At 42.4% G+C, this 20,333-nt stretch overlaps 1 protein-coding gene across 3 annotated transcripts in view; it reads right to left on the reverse strand.

Moving 5' to 3' along the window:
• GRK3 (G protein-coupled receptor kinase 3) overlaps positions 1-20,333 on the reverse strand; it is a 76,511-nt gene that overhangs the window by 51,111 nt on the left and 5,067 nt on the right. For all 3 annotated transcript variants that reach the window (XM_040611905.1, XM_040611885.1, XM_040611895.1), the window contains exon 2: positions 7,931-8,007. In XM_040611905.1, coding sequence (XP_040467839.1) covers positions 7,931-8,007 — 77 coding nt within the window. The remainder of the gene's footprint in view (positions 1-7,930; positions 8,008-20,333) is intronic.

A 20,333-nucleotide genomic window follows, 5' to 3' on the forward strand; every position in this document is an offset into this window, starting at 1 on the left:
CTTTGGACTGACGGAGAAAGTGCTGGGGGGCAGGAGGGGGCAATGAAGATCAGAGGCCATTGCTGTTTATTTTATACACAGGTAGAACACTCCATCAGAATGAGTTAAGAAAGCTCAAGCGAGCACAAGCAGATAGAAAACACTATCTTCGATGTGGAAGTCACTTTGCACTGTATTAAGGATGGGTTTAGAACATTTTAGTGCAAAGCCTTCCAAACTGGTCTTTGCAACCCCTTCTTGCAATCGGGTAGTAGACCTGGCAAGCCACAAAGGTCCCACCCAGCAGCAGGACCTAACTGTGGAACCCAGCGATCCTCTGCCCCAGCTGCACAAAGACCCGGAGGCCACGCAGCCCAGCGGTGTGCTGGACGTGCCATCCCTCGCCAGTACCCATGCAGAGAGCCTGAGGCCGGCTGCCCTCTCCTCCTCCTCCTCCTCCTCCTCGGCTCCCCTGGCCACACCAGCAGGCAGATGCCATCTGGCCGCTGCAGGAGAGTGCTGCCGAAGCCTCAGGTGTGCGGCTGCAGGATGACCGAACAAATCACTGCGAGCTCAGCTCATCTGAAAGGAATGAGTTTACGGACATGCTTCCTGGGGAAAAACAAACCAACCTATGGAATGTGCACAACAAAGTCACTGCAGGCTGTGTACAACCAGCTCGGAGTTTACTGTCTGGTATGTATACTTGCTGAAAACTTAACCCGGGAAACATCCAACTGCAATTTCGTTCAAATAATTTATAATATGTTACCTCTATATGTTATATTCGTTATTTATCTTGCTTATCTCCTCTCCTATACTACTACTTCTGGAGTTCAGAATTTCTAGTCTGCCTGGAATTCTCGATAATCTCCCCCAAAAACTGGATAATTACACTGCTCTGCTGAGATAAACACTATTTCCCCCATGGCTTAAGTCTTCCAAGAACAATACTGTATATAAATGCTAATATATATGAGCATGCGTACATTATCCATTATGTGACATTCCAGATGACAGGATATATATTTTTCTTATTTTAAAGCTCAGACTTAAATCTGCAACTCCACTGGGAAATCACACAACTGAGTATCTTCAACCCCTCCACAAAGGCAGGCATGGGAGCATATCAGGCTGCATCCCAACAAAGAAACACTCAATTATTTATGATAAGAAGAAAACCCAAAATGAATACATACATTTTTTATAGTGACTTTGAATACCGTTTGTCCCTGACACACAAGACAGATAACTCCTTAAAACTGCCTGCAGGTAAAACGCACATAACATCAACAGGAGGAAGCTTCATCAACACCCCTCTAAATGATCTTCAGTGTAATTCATGCAAGTATCACTTTTATTTTACCACAAAATTAAAGTATGTTGAAAGAAATGTAATCTCCAGTAACATTTAAATTATGACATAAAAACTAGATCGTAATCCAAACACTAAATGAGCAAAAAAATATTGCATATAGCAAAACAGACTGGGTTTTATAAGAAGAGTGCATGTTTTCTCTCTTTCGCTGTCCACACCCCAGTTTGGTACAAGTGGAGAATTGCTGTAGAGGAACAGCTCCCCTGTGAAATGTCTTACTTCAATAGTTTCCGTTTCGGTTTACAATCACACAGTTTCCAACATCTACTTGTGGTTTGGGTTTTGTGTTGTTTTTAACTGATCATATGAAATGTGCAAGGAAAGCATGGCTCCAATAGATTCATAAAAGCCTTCTGCAGACTATCCACAGTCCGTTTTAGTTTAAACTTCAATTGAAAATAAGAAGTAACAGGAGAAATAAGATCAATCTTCAAATGGTATTTTCAATATATTTTTTTGTTCGTACAGTTACTTCCCAATTTTGATGGTGTCTACTTCTGTGTGGTGGCTGTCTTCCCCAGGTCAGAAACGGAACCCCAGAATAAAACCACTTGAACAACCAACCCGCCTTCATGCTTCTACAGAAAACCTGCCAAGCAATTAACTATTTTCCCTATTTCACAGCTGCACATTATTTAACATCAATATACCAGAATAGATTAAAATCATCACAGTGCTACAATTCTCATGAATACTGTTAAGAAGTCCAAGGCTGTGACAGTTTCAATCATTCAAGTTCTAGATCAGTAGCTAACGTATGCCCCTGGGTGATTTCAGCTCTAAAAATACTCTCCATTTATAAAGACACATAGCATGGGGTTTTGTGCAGCCCCCCTACTCATCGCTGCCTCTCCCCAGAAGGACGGAGGACCTTGACCCACCCCTGCAGGGACTCGCACCCATCGGCTCCCCGACACGCTGGGGGAGTCAGCCCTGCGCTGGGACCACCACCACTGGACCACCGCTGGGAACACGCCACTGGCATGATCCCCCCTCCCCGACGGTGCAGGCTGGCCTGCAGCTCCAGAGCCACCACCAGTGGCTAGAAGCGACTAGGAGCAAGATCTGCTAATACTTTTGTCATCCCCTGCTCATTTAACAGCCAAAAACTCAGGTGCTTTTCTTTATTCCCAACCAAGTTTTATTGCTTTCATTGTTATTTCCTCAGAGGACTACTTAATTAGTTCAAAATGCCAACGGCACATAGATCTTATGCTTAAATTAAACAATAGCTTAAATAATGCTCTAGGGAGGTACTTTTCCCAGCCTGTTATTTTTAGATATCTCGGGGAGCGCAGCGCTACCACATTGGCAACAGAAAGAGGAAGAGCGAGAATGTTTTTCACAACAGAATTTAACTCAAGATCCATCTAATGATTAGCATCAAAATTCTGAAATAATGAAATATGCTGTGTCCATAACTAGAGAAACAAGCAACAGAAAACATGATTCATTGCCCTAAAAAGAAAACCCAAAAAACACTTTAGCTGTTCTCACCCTAGTTTGGGGTTGGTGGTTGGGTTTGGTTTTTTTTTTTTTCAACAGAAAGTTGTCACTGACAAAGCTGGAGGAAACAGCAGCCAGAACGGTCAAGAGCACATTTCCCTCTAACTGCAGAGGGCATGCAGAAAAGTCCCTCCCCGCAGTCGCAGGCTGTCTGTGCAGAAGGAACTACAAAACAGACCAAACGTTCATCTGCTCTGGAAACTCGGCTAAAAAGCTACCAGAATATACATTAGCTATACTTAGCTGTAGCAGTGTAAAGGGAGCGGGTAAGAAGCGAGAGAGGCCCTCACAAGACAGGCGTGTGTAGGAAGAAGCACTGATACAGATGGCAAAATGCTCACCCCGGCTGGGAAGACCTCCAACTTGGAGCCTGCTGATTTAAGAGGATATGAAAGACAGTTAAATGAATTGCCCAGGAAAGATCATTCCTCACTACACAAAAGCGGATGGTAAATAGGAAAAAAAAAACAACACGTTTGTAACTTGTTACGTCAACTACAAGGTTTTTTTAATTGGTTCTTTTTAGAAGTGTTATATTCAAGAAAATAAAACAGAAATTAGATCCATCTTTGGGGAGAACAGAAGAAAAAAAGAAGTTACTTACTAAGCAAGGTGAAAAGTTTATATTGCGGTATGACCAGCTGCTGAAACAGCTAAAACATGTTCTGTTCCCATCTTTCCCCAAGACCCAAACCCAATGGCTCTGTGCAACAGATGAGAAACAGAGAAGGGTGTAGACAAACTGCCATGTCCCACCAGCTTCCATACAGTCACCAGAGAAGCCAAGGCCGAACCTAAGCCAGGACCTGAAGCTGCAGGATGCTCTACCATCATACCACCAACTTTATTCCCTGCCTACAGGTAGATTCAATTTGTCAGAAAGTCCAGTCTCAGACATCAGAGTCACTCAACCGTAACTCACAAAAACTTTGCTCAGAAGCATTTAACTTTAATAACCATGACAATCCTTTTCTAAATGGTATTATGACCTAATTCACTCCCTTTAACACTTGACAGTGACACTGGCCACAGCAGACCCCAATCCACCCAAGAGCTAGGCACACCAGAGTTCATTTCAAAACTGCCCTCGGAAAGCAGCATTTTTAAACGTGCAGGGGACCACAAGAAGAACCTCATGTGCAATTTCAACACGGTCATGAAGCAGAGTGGATTCCATGTGTGAGTTAGAGATACTGGGATACCAGAAAACGTCTCTTTTTCTAAAGCAAACAGATAATCTGGTGTTGTAGCAAACAGGATGTGGTAAAAAGAAAACCAGCTAAAGGTGGTTATGCACTCCGCTTTGAGACATGCTGTACTTCCCCATAAAGCTTCTGCTGTGGAGGAAGCAGCTTCTGCAGGAACAGCCGGCTGCTGGGCTATTAAGCACTGCCAGAGCATTTTTCTGTGTGGCTCTATTATCTTCATGTCCTCTGACTCATTAGGCGATTCTTCGAGAGTTCAAGATCATCGTGAAGCATCACTCCTGCAGTCATGCCATCTTCAAGAAATGTGAGGAACCTATTTGCCTTCATGAAGAAAAAGATTTAAACAGAGGACAGAGACTTGTTTATGCAAATCTTATGAAGCCTCCAGGTAATTTTTATCCCTGGAAAGGCTGCTGCCACATCACTCGCTGATGGAGCTTCCTGCTCCGATTCTGATCTTAAAGGGCAGAGTAAAGGTTTTGGTTTCCAAGCCCAAACTGCCCATGCGATTCCCTGCAGTTGCACACCTGGGGTGAGTGGCAGGGAGGGAATTTGGGCCAATCTTTTATAGTGGGACCTGGAAAGCACTGATCCTAAAAGGATTTAAGGGCTCATTAAGGATAAACACTTGCAGCTGATAAGACCTGCACCATAATTAGAATACAAGTAGGAAAACATCCAACAGGAAGGACTCCATACATGACATCAGAAAGACTTGTATCAGACAGCTGATCAAAGCCCTGTTTTTTTACATTTGAAAGAAGGATATTCAAAAACAGAAAAAAAAAATTACTTGGAGCTGTAAGAACAAACTGTGGTCTGGGAAAAAAAAAAAGAAAAAGAAAAAAGCTTAACAGTCCTCATCTAAATCGCTTGCCGAAGGAAAAAATATGTAGCCTGATGAAGTTTTATAGTTAGTATATAAGTATATATAACCATATACTAGATGGCTCTTTAACTGAGAAAATAAAGGCAGAAGAGCCAGCAGCAAGGGGATGAACCAGCAGAATTACAGCTCATGATCAGAGACTCGTTTGACTCGGATCGACCTGAACTCCTTCGAGCAGGGGCTGCCTCCTGCGGGGCATCCACCCCAGACCAGCATTAGCTGCAGTCTCTCCACATCCCCGCCATAGAAAGATACGACAACAAGAGTAAAAAGGTGATTAGACTTTTAATTACCTCACCATATTTATTTTCACAGCCTTTTGCATAATGCTCGCCTAAAACTGAAGGTACTTTACCACAAGCAATTATGCTAATGTCTGGAAACAGAACTAATTTAATGGCAAAGAACAAGCTAGAAAATGCAATAAAATTTAAATAAACAACCACAGTAAGGAAATACAATATTTTCGAGTGCAATGCAAAGTCTTCTGTTAAAAAGTCATGTTTATCTTTAATCTTTTTTTTTCTTCCATTCTAAATCCTACTTCAGAAGAAACCAGCTTCAGAAGTAACAAATTCCAGCAAAGTGGTCACAGAAGCCCTCCTCATTTCCGGGTAACAGAGGGCAAGTACTGCTATGACTGTACCAAGGGGAAAAGAGGAGAAAACCTCTCTGCACATCTATGAACTATGCATCTCAAGATGTAAGTGAGAAACAAATATGCTAATGAAACTCTGGACTCTAAAATTCCAGGTTCAACAGCTACCAGCATGGGGGGGGGTGGTGGTGGTGTAGAAAAAAACCCGTACAATCCTTCCAACTATAATTGCTATAACTTACCAAAATAACTGCAACATTCTTCACTGTTCTTTTGAACTGACTATTAATGAAAAGTATTCAATTATAAAAACAGATCTATTACATATAAGTGTTCTGTTTGACTTTTTTTTTTTTTTGGGGGGGGGGGGGAAGGGAGGAAGAGACTTCTTAATTTCATTGCCACCAAACAGAATCAAACAGTTAAAGTCATCCTGTGCTTGGTCCTTAAAACTCCACTTATTTTGCAACTACCATGCTACAGCAAAATATTAATGATTCAGCACAGACATCTAAACTGAAGCACGCACTGAGAGATGTCAGCACAAGCAAATGAGGTATCTATGCATTTACAGTATAAAATTTTTGACCAGAATAAAAAGTCATAGTTTTTATGCACACATATACAGACTACACTTCAATTACTGCAATACAATGGAAAGCCCCATGAGACTTCTATGAACACATATGTTAGACTGGTGTTTCCACAACCCTCTTTTTATGAAGCTATGAAATCCATTAATGACAATCTGTGATACTATACAAGAACACTATTTATTTTAATCTGGCAATACTTAAAACTCCCACTCCAGAATATTCTCCTACCTGCTGAGCCACAACATTTCCAGGCAACCAGGAAGGGAGAAGACATTCCTGCTCCAGCCATGGAGACCAGCTAAAGCTCGAGCAGCCCAAAGATGCCCCATTGCACCACCTTCCCTGGGAAACGACGTGCAGCAGCACTTTGTTCGTGGGCATTTGCTTCCACAGTTAATTACAGTCTCAGTGTATTTCAGACAGGAACAGATCCATTAATCTCCCCAAGTATTCCCAGCCCGTTTTATGGTTTTGTCCCCATTTCACAAGACAAGAGCAGCCATACTACCCTAACAGACACATGCAAACCCCCTCATGAAATCCATTCCCCTGCTTTACTACCTGTCCTACTCCAAAAATAATTTTATTCATATCCAAATTTTTTTAATTCACACGCTAAGTCTTTGGAAAATTGACTAACCTCACATTTCTCAAACAGCTTTTCTGGTTTTGAAGACTGTTCAACCTTACTTCTCTCTTTCATGGCCTACATAGTACCCTATTTCAATACTTCCTTGTAGGTCATATTTAGCAGACGGCTCAGGGCTGCTCACTCACACTGTTCCTTCCCAGACTCTTTCCAGTAGGTCCATGTATATTTTGTAGTTCGGTGCCAGGATGGACATAATATTCTGCCAAAAGAGGATTACTGCACATGCCTCACTGGCTACAATCCTGATTTCATATTAGTTGTGTGATCTAGCTGAGACAATAACCTACGGCTCACTGTAACAGCCAAGTCAATTAAAAACATCTACCTGATCAGTGGTTCTCCAGCCTGTGTTTGTGTAATTTGTCCTGCAGCACAAGTGTAGAGGATGCTGCTGGGTTTAACCAAGAAGCACTGCATTTCCCCCCCCCTCCTCTAGTTTATGGAGATTTCTTGTAATTCTGTCCTTGTTCTCAGTGTGGTTACAGCACACAAGCAGAATACAGAGGTTCTTCATCCCAGCACTCACACTGTTAACTAAAATGCTGCACAGTAACTGATCTTTGATGCTCTTATGCAAACTCCCTGGATACATCCTTCCATGTTGACAAGGAAGCACTGATTCCTCAAGTCAATTTTCCCCAACAGTTTCACCCCCCCCACATGCAGCAGTTTTACCCAGGCCACATCTCCCTGTGTTGCGAGCAAGAACATGATGTCAGACAGTCAAGACAACACGTATGGTATTTTTACTACTGCTCCCTTACCAACAAAGCTTATTACCCCTGCAGAGGAAAAAAAAAAAAGTTTAACTGATGTGACACATTATATTGTTGACAAGCCCATACCAAGTAATATAATTTTATCCTCGATGAGAAAATAATTAAATTACTTGGAAACAGTAGTTTTCCAGAAAATGAAGTTGACAGATTGCCTTGCTTCATCTTCCTCCCTTTCACAACATTTCATTTTATTGAAGACCTTTGTTTTACCAAGTCCTGTCCATACTCCAGTGTTCTTCAGAACATCTACAACACCGATTTCTCAGCAGTCATTACAGAGAAGTGGCAGGCAGGCCAACCTTAAAAATATTTACACGAGTAACATTTTATTGAAATAGGACTTACCAATTTTCTGATGAAAGATCTTGTCAAAGGTTAATTCACCCCTTTCCTCAAGGTATTTCTGCATAACACTGCGTATACTGAAAGAAAAAAAGAAAAAAGAAAAAAAAGTTACTTATACTGCTTATTTTAAACCAGACCTTTAGAGACAAGGATTACTAAAATGAACAAACAGTGTGAAAGACTCATGTGGTAACTGCCTACCTATCGCATCAACTCACAGCACAACAGGCGTTCTGCTGCTCCATCTAAAGACCATGACAGTCCAGAGGGCTACAGCCATTAACGGCCAGCAAGCCTGTCATCAAGTCACAAACACAGGTGGAGTCACCATCCCTGGTGGTATTTAAAAGACATGTAGATGGGGCGCTCAGGGACATGTTTTAGTCGTGGGCTTGGCAGTGCTGGCAGGATGACGTTATACTATCTATCTATCTACCTATATGCTTAAGTATATAATCTATACTTAAGTAATAAGGTTTGAGAATGCCACAACTGACCATAAACTGGAAAAAAAACCCATAACACCAGTGACTGCACACAGTTCCCTTTGCTGTATCCACTACAGAAGCAAGAGCACAAAAGGAGAGCTCCCAGCCTTTTCCCGGGTTTGCCCAGCTGGGTTTTTATCCCAGTTAGATATTCCTGGGTTGAATGGAAGGGTAGTATGGGGCGACTGCTGCTGCAGCACCAAACAGGGGGTCTTTCTCCTTAAAAACAGAGGCTGCAGGCAGAAGCACACAAGGAATACAGGTCACAGCACTTCCCATGGCACGTTCTGGTCATCGCTTCATTTCTTTACTCTCGCACCAGGTTTTAGTTTGCACAATGTAAAATAAATGTGCAAGTTGATCAACACTACATTGGGCTGTTAACACTGCAATTGCCATGTTCCATTTAGAAAGTGAGCCAACGGAAGCTCCATTAGGCCCCCAGCTTGGCTGCAGCGCACTTAACATCTACTTTGCCTAATTTATAACGTCACAATCACTCATTTAAAGCACATTAACAAAGATTTCCTTTATTTGTCAATGAAAGTAACCTCAATATTCATTTTAATATAATGCCTATAAAAATTTCATAAGGGCAACACTACAAGTACACAGATTTTTAAATCAATGTTGCCCAGCAGTACTGTGCCTTGGTAAAACAACTATATTCCTATAGTACTAAGTCAAAATTCCATTTTTCTGTTTCCAATTTTTAAATTGGTAATTTTCATATCTATTCTTTATTTTTATAAAAATGACCATAAATACCCTGTACGAAGTACCCATGCCTTAAACAAGACTGTTAAGTATCACTCATATTTCTGCAGAAGTAAGACTGAGCACCTAAATCCTTTTAAAATGTGAACTCTGAACTACTTTGTCAGGAAAAAACTGAGCAGGTAAGCTTCTGAAAAACCTCACACGTTAATAATCATCCCTTTCGTCGGCTTTGAGGGAGGAAAGTATTTGTGCTCCTCCTCAAATGAGGACGTGAGACATGAAGTCTGAATACTTGACCAGAAAAAAAAAAAAGTCTGTAATAAAAGCCAAGAAATTACCTCAAAGGCCCTAAACCCCCACCTATGAAATTATTCTGTTGATAGTTTTTATGTAGATCCCAAAGCCCCACATGGAACACAGATCTACGAACACCATGATACAAAGCGAGAACTGTGGAGGCGAGCCTTCACATCAAGTTAAACAAGAATTGGGAGGGCTAAACATTGTTAATCAGGTTGAGATTATAAATTATTCAGTGCAAACTTTTTAGTCTTTTTACTTGTTCATTAAAAACTAGGTCTACTCTCCGCACATTTTAACAACCTAAAGGAAATACTGATTTCAGACAAAGAGGAGGCACTATCTAGAGATCATGTTCTGTACTTGGGAAAAGCAAGGTAGTAAAATAAAATTTATCACTTAGTCGGTAGAATTGCCGAATTGGGCTGCCTGTTCTATTGGTAGATATTTAAAAATACACATCCTAGCTTAACACGTTCAAGGTGGTGACCATAAAACTTAATTCTTCTCCTGAACCCATAACAGGTTAGCACCTTGATGGCAAAACACCTCCAGCTGTACTGCTGCCATCCCGTCCTGGTGAGCAGGGGCTGGAAGAGCCACACAGCTCCCCCCGCTGCCCTGGGCTGCGGAGCGGGGTGGGGGGCTGGCAGGACCGGGGTCCCCCCGCTGCCCTGGGCTGCGGAGCGGGGTGGGGGGCTGGCAGGACCGGGGGGTGGCCGGAGGCAGGCAGCAGCCTTCAGCCCAAGTCTAGGGCTGGAGGCTTAGGAGAGCCCTGCAGCTCCACCTGCCCATGGGCTCCTTCCCTCTGCATCCCTCTTCTCCCAGCCAGAGCTTCCCCTTGTCTCTCCACGCTTACAGGAAGACCCACTTATAAATGAAGATGTTGTGCATCAGCAGCAACCACAGCCTTCCCTCTCCTCAGCCTCCGGGCTGACCCGAGCCCATCGCAGCGCCTGCATGCAAAGCACTCTTCAGCAAAGTCCCATTCCCACTGACCGCTAGACCATTAGTAACATAATAAGCCTCTTTAATAATAATGACATCAAGAAAGCTTTCCTCTGCTCGAACAAGTGCACCGCAAGAAATTACATAAACATATCTTCGTCTAGACAATGCGAAAAGATAATGAAAAATTTAACGTATGACTGAAATGTCAAGGAAAACACTCTGATTGTGTAACGAATAAATCCCTCCAGCACTTCTCCTCCTCTCCCTCGATATGTAGTACTTCTGGTCTGATGGATAACATGTCAAAGGAACAAAACGTTTTTGCAGCTACAGAGTCTGAACAAATCCGTGAAATGATCACAGGCTACTGGACTCCACACTGCATTCCAGCTTCTGAACCCCCTTTAAAACCATTTCTCTCATCCATACGAATAAATAGGAAAAAATTACACGGAGCGAACTATGATTACCCAGTTACCTTCTAACTCTCCCACAGAAGTTAAAGGTAGAAACCCTACTGAGTTCAAAGGAAACAGAGCCCACATAGCTTTCAGAAGGATGGAAATTTTTTAAATGGAGCCTAGCACATTCCACAAACAGGAAGGAAGGTTCCCTCTCTGCTTTGGTATATTGAATCATTAGTTGCCTACACGTAAACAATCTGGGATTAAAAGCTGCATTTCACAGAAATGTAGCCATTTCTGAAAAGCTTTCCATATCCAAATATGCTTTCAGGGCAAACAATGCGCTAATGCGAGGAGTGGACTTTTTGCATAAGTTCATCTCAGTTCACAGCCTGATCTACCTTAATAGCAACACTCAAAATAAGCAGAAACAAAAGCTGTCTAAAAACAAAATCCATGGAGACTTCAGAAACAAAAGCATATCTGACTGTAATACTTTTTGTCCATATATTTTTTATTTCAGAGAAGAAAATAGCAAACAACAAAAATTACAGAAACACACAGTTTGCAGTCCGCATATCACAAGTCAACTGAAATTACAGGGCAAGTACATTTTAGGGGAACAGTCAGGCTTAAAATTTTGTGAGAAATGTAACTTGGACTCCAGATACCTCTTTGCTGGTTTAACCGGGACCAAATTTAAGGGGGTACCTGGGAGCACGGTGCAGCCGTTTGCCCTGATCAAGCAGGTAAGCGAACTGTACCAGCCCCAGGGCCAGGCACGCAGCAGCACCCGTGCCAAGGTCAGTCAGAGAGAATTAACATTGCGGTGGCACAGTAAAGAAGTTCTGGAAGAGTTCTGGAGTTTTTTTATTGCAAATAAAAGAAGCATCTCGATCCCTGGCAATGCAAATGGTACCCACGTAGCGCTTCATGCTGATGCCGAGGGGTGTGGGCAGCCGGGTGCTGCAGCACGGCCGTGGGCGCTCAGCAGGCTCATCTCTTGCATCCCAATGGGAGACACTGCCCTTAAAGAAAGAGCTGAACAAAAACACCAGGTTTGCGAAGCAGCTCAGAGCACGCTGCCTGCCCAGAAGCAGGCAGAAAGATGACTATCTGCATTGTCATCAAACCATAAACTTTGTGAACAGCACAGGTCGCCCTAACCTGGCCAGCGCCTCCACCTCCCCAGCAAAGGGGTTTATTACAAGCGTGAGCTGAAGAATCTGTTAAAAGGTGCTTTAAGATGCATCTTGAAGCTCTAGTTACTATAGCCAGCATCCTGGCCTTTCAGAGCTTATCAAAGAAACGCACTAAAAAGCAACCTTCAAGGTTAAAACACTTTCTGTAATTAAAAAGGTCTCACTGTCTACAAGCATGCATGGAGGCATGCAGCCTGACAGGACGCAGACAACAGTCACGGTGCCAAGGTCGGTGCAGGCAGAAAATGTCTACTTGAAAACACATCTTCTGAAAAACTAAGGAGAAAACACATTATGTCCTTTTAACACAGGAAAGGACATGTGTACAGCAAGAGCACCACTCATCCGCAATCCTCTCTCTCGGGCGAGCCACACCAGGAGGTCTCTTAGGGAGGGAGCCCACCCCAGAGCCAGGATCTGTCCTTGGCTGCAGCCAGAACCACGCACAGTGCTGGCAGCAATCATTCCTCCTGCTGTTCCCTCCACTACAAGAGATCAGTAATATTCTGCGAGTCCCAAGATAAGCATACCTATCAGAAAAAAACAAAACTTCCGCTGGGTGTATGACTGCATCTGCAACCGCACAGCCTGCAGGATGGCCACCGGCGCACCAGGCAGCCAGGAGCACGACCACAACGGATGTATGCAGAAACTAGAAGTTAAGGAGGACAGTAAAATAAAGAGCATTCATTTTGACATTTCCTAAAACTTCTGCTATTAGTTTCAAAGATGCATGGATTTTGTCCCTACAGGTTTGTTATACTAAATTATGCAGGAGGTCTTTTGAAAGCATCTCGCAATTAGGAAATAGAAAGGGTAAAGAAAGATGCGATGGTATGTGTACATATACATACTCTTACTGTATGAAGCTGCTTGCTATTGGCCTTCTTACTATGGCATCTTAAAGGAGTTTTTAATTATTTATCATAAAAGCATATTAATTTTTCTTATAAATCAGTAAGAATTCAGATTTGTGGTATATTATCTATTGTACAGATGCACACATGCACACCACAGCTAGAAAAAAAAAATTATTTGCCTTACTGCAAGCATTAAAGAAACTTACCTACATTAAGAATGCACAGTTACACTCACTAATATATTCACCTATAAGCTGAAACTGAAAAAGCAGAACAGAAAAACAAAACAAGAATGAAACGGCAGCTTTACAGAGACTGGCCTGAGGAGAACAGAGTTCAGTATTTAACCCTATCAACATTTCCTGTACCATCTCAGACAAGTCATAAACTTTATCTGCCTCAGATCCCCAGTCTGTAAAATAAAGCTGTATTTCTTTTTTTTTCTCCTTTTGTCATCAGGGCAGGCATCGCCCCCCTGCCATGCATGTATCCAGCACCCAGCACACTAAGCTCCTGATGGCACACCCAAGCACTACTCAAATTATAATCACTTTTCCAAGAAAATGCCAGATACTCAGCAACTAGATTACCACTGCCTTTGCCAACCTTTTGCACTACCCCCACCACCTTCCTGCCCTCCACACTGCGAGCATCCCACTTCTGCACCCGCCAGCACCTTCTGCTTTCACCTCTTCCTTCTTGTTATCACTCCCTATTTCCCATTTTCACATCTCTCATCCTGTTCTCACCTGGCTTTCCACACCATATTTATCACGTCCTCTCATTCCTTTCGATCTTCAGCTTTCGTCTTTACCTCCTTCTTTGCCTTCTCACTCTGCACAAATGCACCAGCACGCACACACAGGGAAGTCTCACAAAGCCAACAAAGACCTGAGCTTGCCACAGTCAGAAAATAACCAAGCCCACTTAGACCCAATTTCCAATGAGAAGAAAATTTGAAAGTATGAAGGATAATACTGCCAATGCATCATTAGTAATATAGCTTTGCCTTTAAAGTATTTTACTGAGGTTTTGCAGAGTAGGAAAGAAAACAAGTCACATAACAAAACGACAGGGAGAAGGAAAAGAACATCTCAAAATAAAGAGTAAACCTCTGTGACTGATTACTAATGATGATATTATTTTCTCGTAGTACATTCACCACTGGCATGAAGTACCTCTCCAACTGAACAGAAAACTCCCCTTGAACGAGATCATAAACTGCAAGGAGTCACTGGATCACAGTCCCTGGATCAGCTTCATGATACACTTTAGGGGTGAAAGTGAAGCGCAGACACCTGATGCAACCCATCAAAAAGAATTAGCTTCCCTCCTACATAAGAGGTAAAAAAATAGTGAACATACCATAAACCATGCAATCCAGTTCCCTTTGCTTTCTCTCAAACTCATACCCAGTTCAAAGTTCAGCGGAAGTTAATGCTTCTCTAAATTATTTTGTTCTCAGATGCTGGAAAATACGCATTGCAAGTTTTGTTCGAACAATTAATGAGGAAAAGTAAATTCCCAGCATATAAAGCCAGAAAGGATCATTAGATAAATATATCAGATTAGATGGTCTACTACTTGTAAAATTCTGCATTTGAAGAGGAAACAAATCATCAGAAGACTGTGAAAAAACATCTTTGGACAACAATGAAGTGACATTGAGAAAAAAATATGTTCCTTTTATTCTTTTACTTTTTAGCATCCTGTAATATTACTAAAATACCCCTGATGGCAACACAATATCCAACCGACTTCATTATGTAACAGAGATATAAAAGTGATCATTGGTGCTACATTAATTAGCACACATGCTTGTTCTACTCATAGTCTCACCAGCTGACAAATAAAGCAGCGATGAGCGACACCAAACTTTCATTTCTCTCCCAGCACATCCGTGTGCATGCCTGCACAGCAACGGACAGCGCATGCAGAACACATCTCAGTTATTCTTGCACCAATGTTACACAGGACAAGAACAGGGCTCTGCCATTTTCTGCCCCAAGTTCACCCATTTCTACCCCATTTTCTGCCTTTGCGCACCCTCTAAAGTTTACGCTAAGCCCACTGCCAAGTCACTTCATTGCAGTGAACTAACGCCCTTATAATTGTCAAGGATGATTAATAGCATATTCCACCCAAGAACCGTATTTGCGATGGGAAGGATTAAAGCTCAGCAACACTTTCCCACTTCCCCACAAGCCTCCTCCGGTGCGGATGAGACGAAGCAGCTTCACTTATGCAAATTATATTAATGGAGAAAGTTTACAACAAGGGTGCCAAAAGCAACAGCTATGTAGCTACGATTTCAAAATACGCAGTATCCTCATGTTCCTTCAGGATCATTTGCATTATCATTGCTGAAATCTGAAACTAACATAAAAGCTTCTAAGTACATGAATTTTTCTGGAATAATTACACTGAACTGCAATGTCAAGGACTTGCCCTTCCACCAGAATGCTGCTATTGAGAAAGTAAAAGAAGGAGAAATCTGAGCAAAACCACATCTCCTCGCTCCTACTGCAATTATAGTAATTCGCCAATCATCTTTTTTTTAAAAAAAAAAAAAAAAAAAACAAAAAACCAAATACAAAATCACTGGAGATGTGCCAATTTTTTCTAATCTTTCCATAGCTGTGAAACGTTTAGAACCTTCTCTGAAAGCAGCATGCAAGTATAAACATTAACTGAGCTACCAAGAACTACAGCCAACGTTGACCAAACACATTACATTTGCCTGTAATTTATTTATTCATTTATAGTCTCAGGATGCAATTTTACAGAGACTTCAATGTTTATTTGCACTACCCAAATCCATCACAAAGCTGCTAAAATTGGAGCAAAGATCCTGCCCCAAAGGCCTTTGAACTGAAAGCACGACAGGGTCAACAAGCACAATTGAAAGCAATGGCAGAATGGCACACAGCCGTCACAGCCAAAACTTTTTTTTTCTTTATAAAAGTGCACCTAAAAGGTTCAACAATGCAAGACCAATCAAAAGTGAAAACTATTAAGAAACATTTGGCCTAAGAATTGGATCTTCTCAGAACTCTTTTAAACAACAAATTAAAAATATAGAAAATTCCCCTTAGTTTTTTCTCCCCCAGAGCAAACAATCCCCTCTGAACAAGCAAGCATTCCTCCAGAGCCTCGCATCCCAAACACTTCAGCAGCAGTTCTCCTACAGCAAAACAACAACAAAAAAAGAAGTGTAAAACTGCCTTCATTGAATTTTTTTCCCCTTCTTGTTACATGTCTTAATCTAGCAGTTATTTTAAGGTCCCAGAAGCAAGGGAGATGTGAACAAAGTAACTGTAATCATTAGAGCAATCTGGAAAGAAGATTGGGAAAATCGGTTGGGTGTGGGGTGGTAAAAATAATTTAAGTGGAGGACGATGCACAAAGCTACAGAATTGCTCAAATGTGAAAATGGGCAGAATGGGATGGGGAAGCCATAGGGCAGCCAGGCCAGTGACTTAGGAAAAACAGCAAATTATGAGAAAGCTCTGAAGGGAAAGTCACCTCAGAGGCACCACCTCGGCTACCCTTACTGCCCACCGAGGGCTGAGAATCAAAGCCAGGACAGCCCAAACTCCGAGGCGTAGCCAGCAAACTGCAGCCGCCTGAACCAAAGTCCTTCCCAACCAGTTCTGCTCATGGCACAGCCAGGCTTATTTTACCAGATAATTATGGGCTCAGGAGTAAAACCCCTCCCCACGTTTTACCTTCTTTTCAAAGTTCAGTTTAACCAAACCTTGTACTTCACGGAGCTTGCTTTCCCTGCTGAAATCAAGACAGAAATTGAACAAACAGAACAGCAGCCAAGCAGCATCCGCGGGGCCGTCACGTCAAGGCTGCGTTCTGTGCTCAGCCCCTCGGGAGAAAGCTGCCTGCCTCTAAGGTTTGAGGCATTGAGTATTTTATTGGATAACCCTCCGCTTTTTAATTTTCTGGGAGGACATGGAAGCTACCAGGAGCTCTTTCCTCACCTGCACCTTAAGCCGAGGGAGCAACTCCTCGTGGGTAACAGCAGCCATCCGCTCCGGCTCCATACAGAGCTTCTGCAACGTGCATCCCCGCGGAGCCCCCCGCGCTGCAGCAAGGTCGGAGTGCAGCCAGTGCCTGGCTGGTGCGGCGTGTTGCGAACACGCAGCATCAGCCAGACTGAATTTCTGTTGGCATTTAATGAAGGCTTTGATCTGCACAGCTCTATCAGATCCTGAGAAATCTGCCCTTTCCCCAGTTCCTTTCTCAACAGGACATGACACATGCTGACGGGACAGATTCCTGGCACACTGGAAGGAGACTGAGGGGTTCTATATGGAAGCGGTTTCTTCTAACACTATCTGAATTTTTTATTTATTTATGGAAGGCATATTTATATAGGTGTTTATTCAGTATTGGAATGATTTCCTTGGAGAAACTAGTAAGTATGGGGTGAAGCTCTTTCTGTGGAAAACAGCTGCATTTTCTAAATCTAGAAACTGCTGCTTTTACACCAATTTAGTTCAATTAAGTTATGTTATTCGGTTTATGCACCTGGACCTGACGGCTCCTGATAGGCTTCTTTCTAATTGTATTAACTATCAAAAGAGGAAAGAAAAGCTATTATTGATATGAAGATTAGACCAGGACATTCCACATGATTTCACCAGAACAGAAACTAAGAGCTGCATACACTCATTTCCTGATGTTACAGTCCCAGCATTTTGCTGAAAACATTTCACATGGGAAGGTCCAGGCACTGAAAAGCCACCACACCTATAAAAGGAGTAACAGCTATAAAGTTTATTAATTTTACCGAAAAGGCCAATATGCCTGCACCTATCTCCCACCACAAACACCCAGCGTGCTGTGTGCCGAACCCTCACCAGCCAGTGCACACAGCCCTGGCAGCTGCTCGGAGCAGGTGCCAGCAGCACCCACAGCCCATCCACACCGGGCACCCGCTCCGCATGGGATCACGCAGATGCATTACACCTATAATGCAACATCACATTACAGAAGCTTTCCCCCAAAAACACCCTTAGAAATATCCCTCTGTTTTTAGCATAGAAACAGAAGGCTGCACACTGCTGTTTTCCTAGATCACCCTCATTTACCTTTTTTCTTAATTAAGGTAATGACACCCAAGGGAAGGTCTAAGCTTCAGTCTTACAGCATCCCCACAGGAGAATTAATTGGAACATCGCTCTTAAGGCCAGATCTCTCCTGTGCCCAGAGATGTTCCAAGTACTGTACGCTGAGGAGCTGAGACAGCTCCACAGCTCAGCTGAAGCTCAGAAAATCTTACTTCAGCTCCTGCATCTGCCAGATGTCCTATGTGTGAGCACAGGAAATAGGTACATCACTTATTTTCTAAATGGCTTACCTTCCAATCTGTACAATACAGAAAACAGCAGTGCCCTCCTTCCAGACTCTCATTTCTTGTCTATTAAAGCTGCAAAAGCTTTGCAACAGGCCCTTTATCTTCCCATGCTCTTCTTTATCAGCCTGTCTTTTATTAAGGCATCAGAAACTGCAGTTACAACAAGTAACAACTGGAATTCCCAAGTGAGAGAACTGGTGTGGAGAGCAGCATCCGCAGCAAGCAGGAGCCCTCCTATACTGACAGTCCATATCCATCCCTAAAGCATGCATTTTTCCTAAGGAAGTGCCGTAGTACAAAGCTCACTTGAGATAAAACGTACGTACACTTTGTTAGCAGCCCTACATTTCTGTACGTACACTCATCTATTTTGAGAAAACCATTTTTTACTACCTCTTCAACCACACGCTTCTACTGACAGCAAAGTTAGGAGGCTGAGTTTCTAAACAACATTTAACTATTCTGTCATCTATACCCACCCTGAGCAGGACTAAGCTATTCCACAATAGAACACAAATGTTCCTCCTTCCATGCAATGCTAGTTCAGACAAAAAAACAAGTTTCTTCCCCCTCCTCAAACAGTTACCGTATGAATATTCAAGAATGCCTTTTCCCCCAAGCAACATTAAGATTTAAGATAACCTTCAGTCTACATACTTCATCGTTCCTGAACATGTAAACTAACTTTTGAAACATATATATTCTTGACCATAATCGCCAATAACAATTTCACACTTTAAGTAAGGCAATAAAAGAACAGAGGGATAGTCTAGGACACAAGACAAGCATGATGGGCAATGTGCTCACACTGCTCCCTGGACACCCTTCTGAGCAGCAGAGCAGCACTAGTGCTTGGGCAAAAGGCATGCTCAAGTGTCTCAAAAGCACTCTCGTGGGGATTTTTAACACTTGAAAGCTCTGCTGTCTCACTGAAATGAGAAGACATTCAGCACCTCAGAAATACTAGCTGCCCCTACTAGATGGCAACGGGAAGTACAGTAACATGGAATGCATCTGCTCAAACAGCCTTCTACCTGCATCAAGAAAGTGCCCAGTGAACTATGAGAAGCTCTGTTTAACAGGGACACTCTGACCTTGCAAAGTACAAATCCATACTGCCTGCCTCCAAAACACACCTACTTCAGGTTCACCTATAGCACTTAGCCTAGCTCTCATAGTATCTGCCTGGTGTACATCACACATTTGGCCATCTTTAGCTCTCACCAAGTTTTACCTCCTTTATTTTTCCTTAAATGTCCAAGACAAAATTGCGAGATATAATATAGCTGCAAAATAACGCATTAGGTCATAAACCCATTTCATTTAGAATCCTTTTGCCTTCTGTAGTTTCACATATTACCTGTCGATGAAACCATTTTGCACAATTTTTGAGTGTCCTGCATGTTGGTTTTAATTTCTTACTCCAAATTTTTCATTTCAGTTTTTAGTAAGTCCTGGAAATGGTATAAAAATACCAAGAAACAATCCTGCTTGACACTAAAAAAAAAGTAAATGTCAAACAAAAAGCTAAACTGTTCTGCAATTTTAGACAGCCAAGCTTAAGAAGTTCTACTAAAATAATTCAGTCATTATTGCTACAAGCAGATGGAACAAGCTTCAACGACGTACCATCACCTTCAAGAGCTAAAGTTCCCATTACATAAATTCATCTGAATTAACCAGTAGATCCTTCACCCTCCATACCACCTCTGATTTAATTGTGCGTTCACCAGCACCATTTCTGTGCAAAGCCCAGTAAATGCATAAGCCTTTGCAAAATCCGCATCTACTTTTTTTCTGAAACCAGGAAAACAGTACTTTTGAAGATTTCTACCATCTGCATTCAGATAGCAAGGAAGAAGTGTAATATAGCACAAGGCTTCCTGAGGCCACTATGTTCTCTACCTGCATATAAAGTAGGGGAGGTTGGTGTTAACATCACTGATGAGACCCTGTCAGACCCTGCTATGCTGTGACGCAGACCACCACCACAAAAAGGCGTTCCAGGTCCCAGGCTTGCCATCGGAGACAAGCAAATGCAAACAGATAGAGGGAGACAGACAGGACACAGCATCCGTAAACACGACAAACACTGCACCAACACATC

This window comes from Falco naumanni, chromosome 1 (genome assembly GCF_017639655.2).
Source record: "Falco naumanni isolate bFalNau1 chromosome 1, bFalNau1.pat, whole genome shotgun sequence".
In the NCBI taxonomy this organism is placed as follows: Eukaryota; Metazoa; Chordata; class Aves; order Falconiformes; family Falconidae; genus Falco; species Falco naumanni.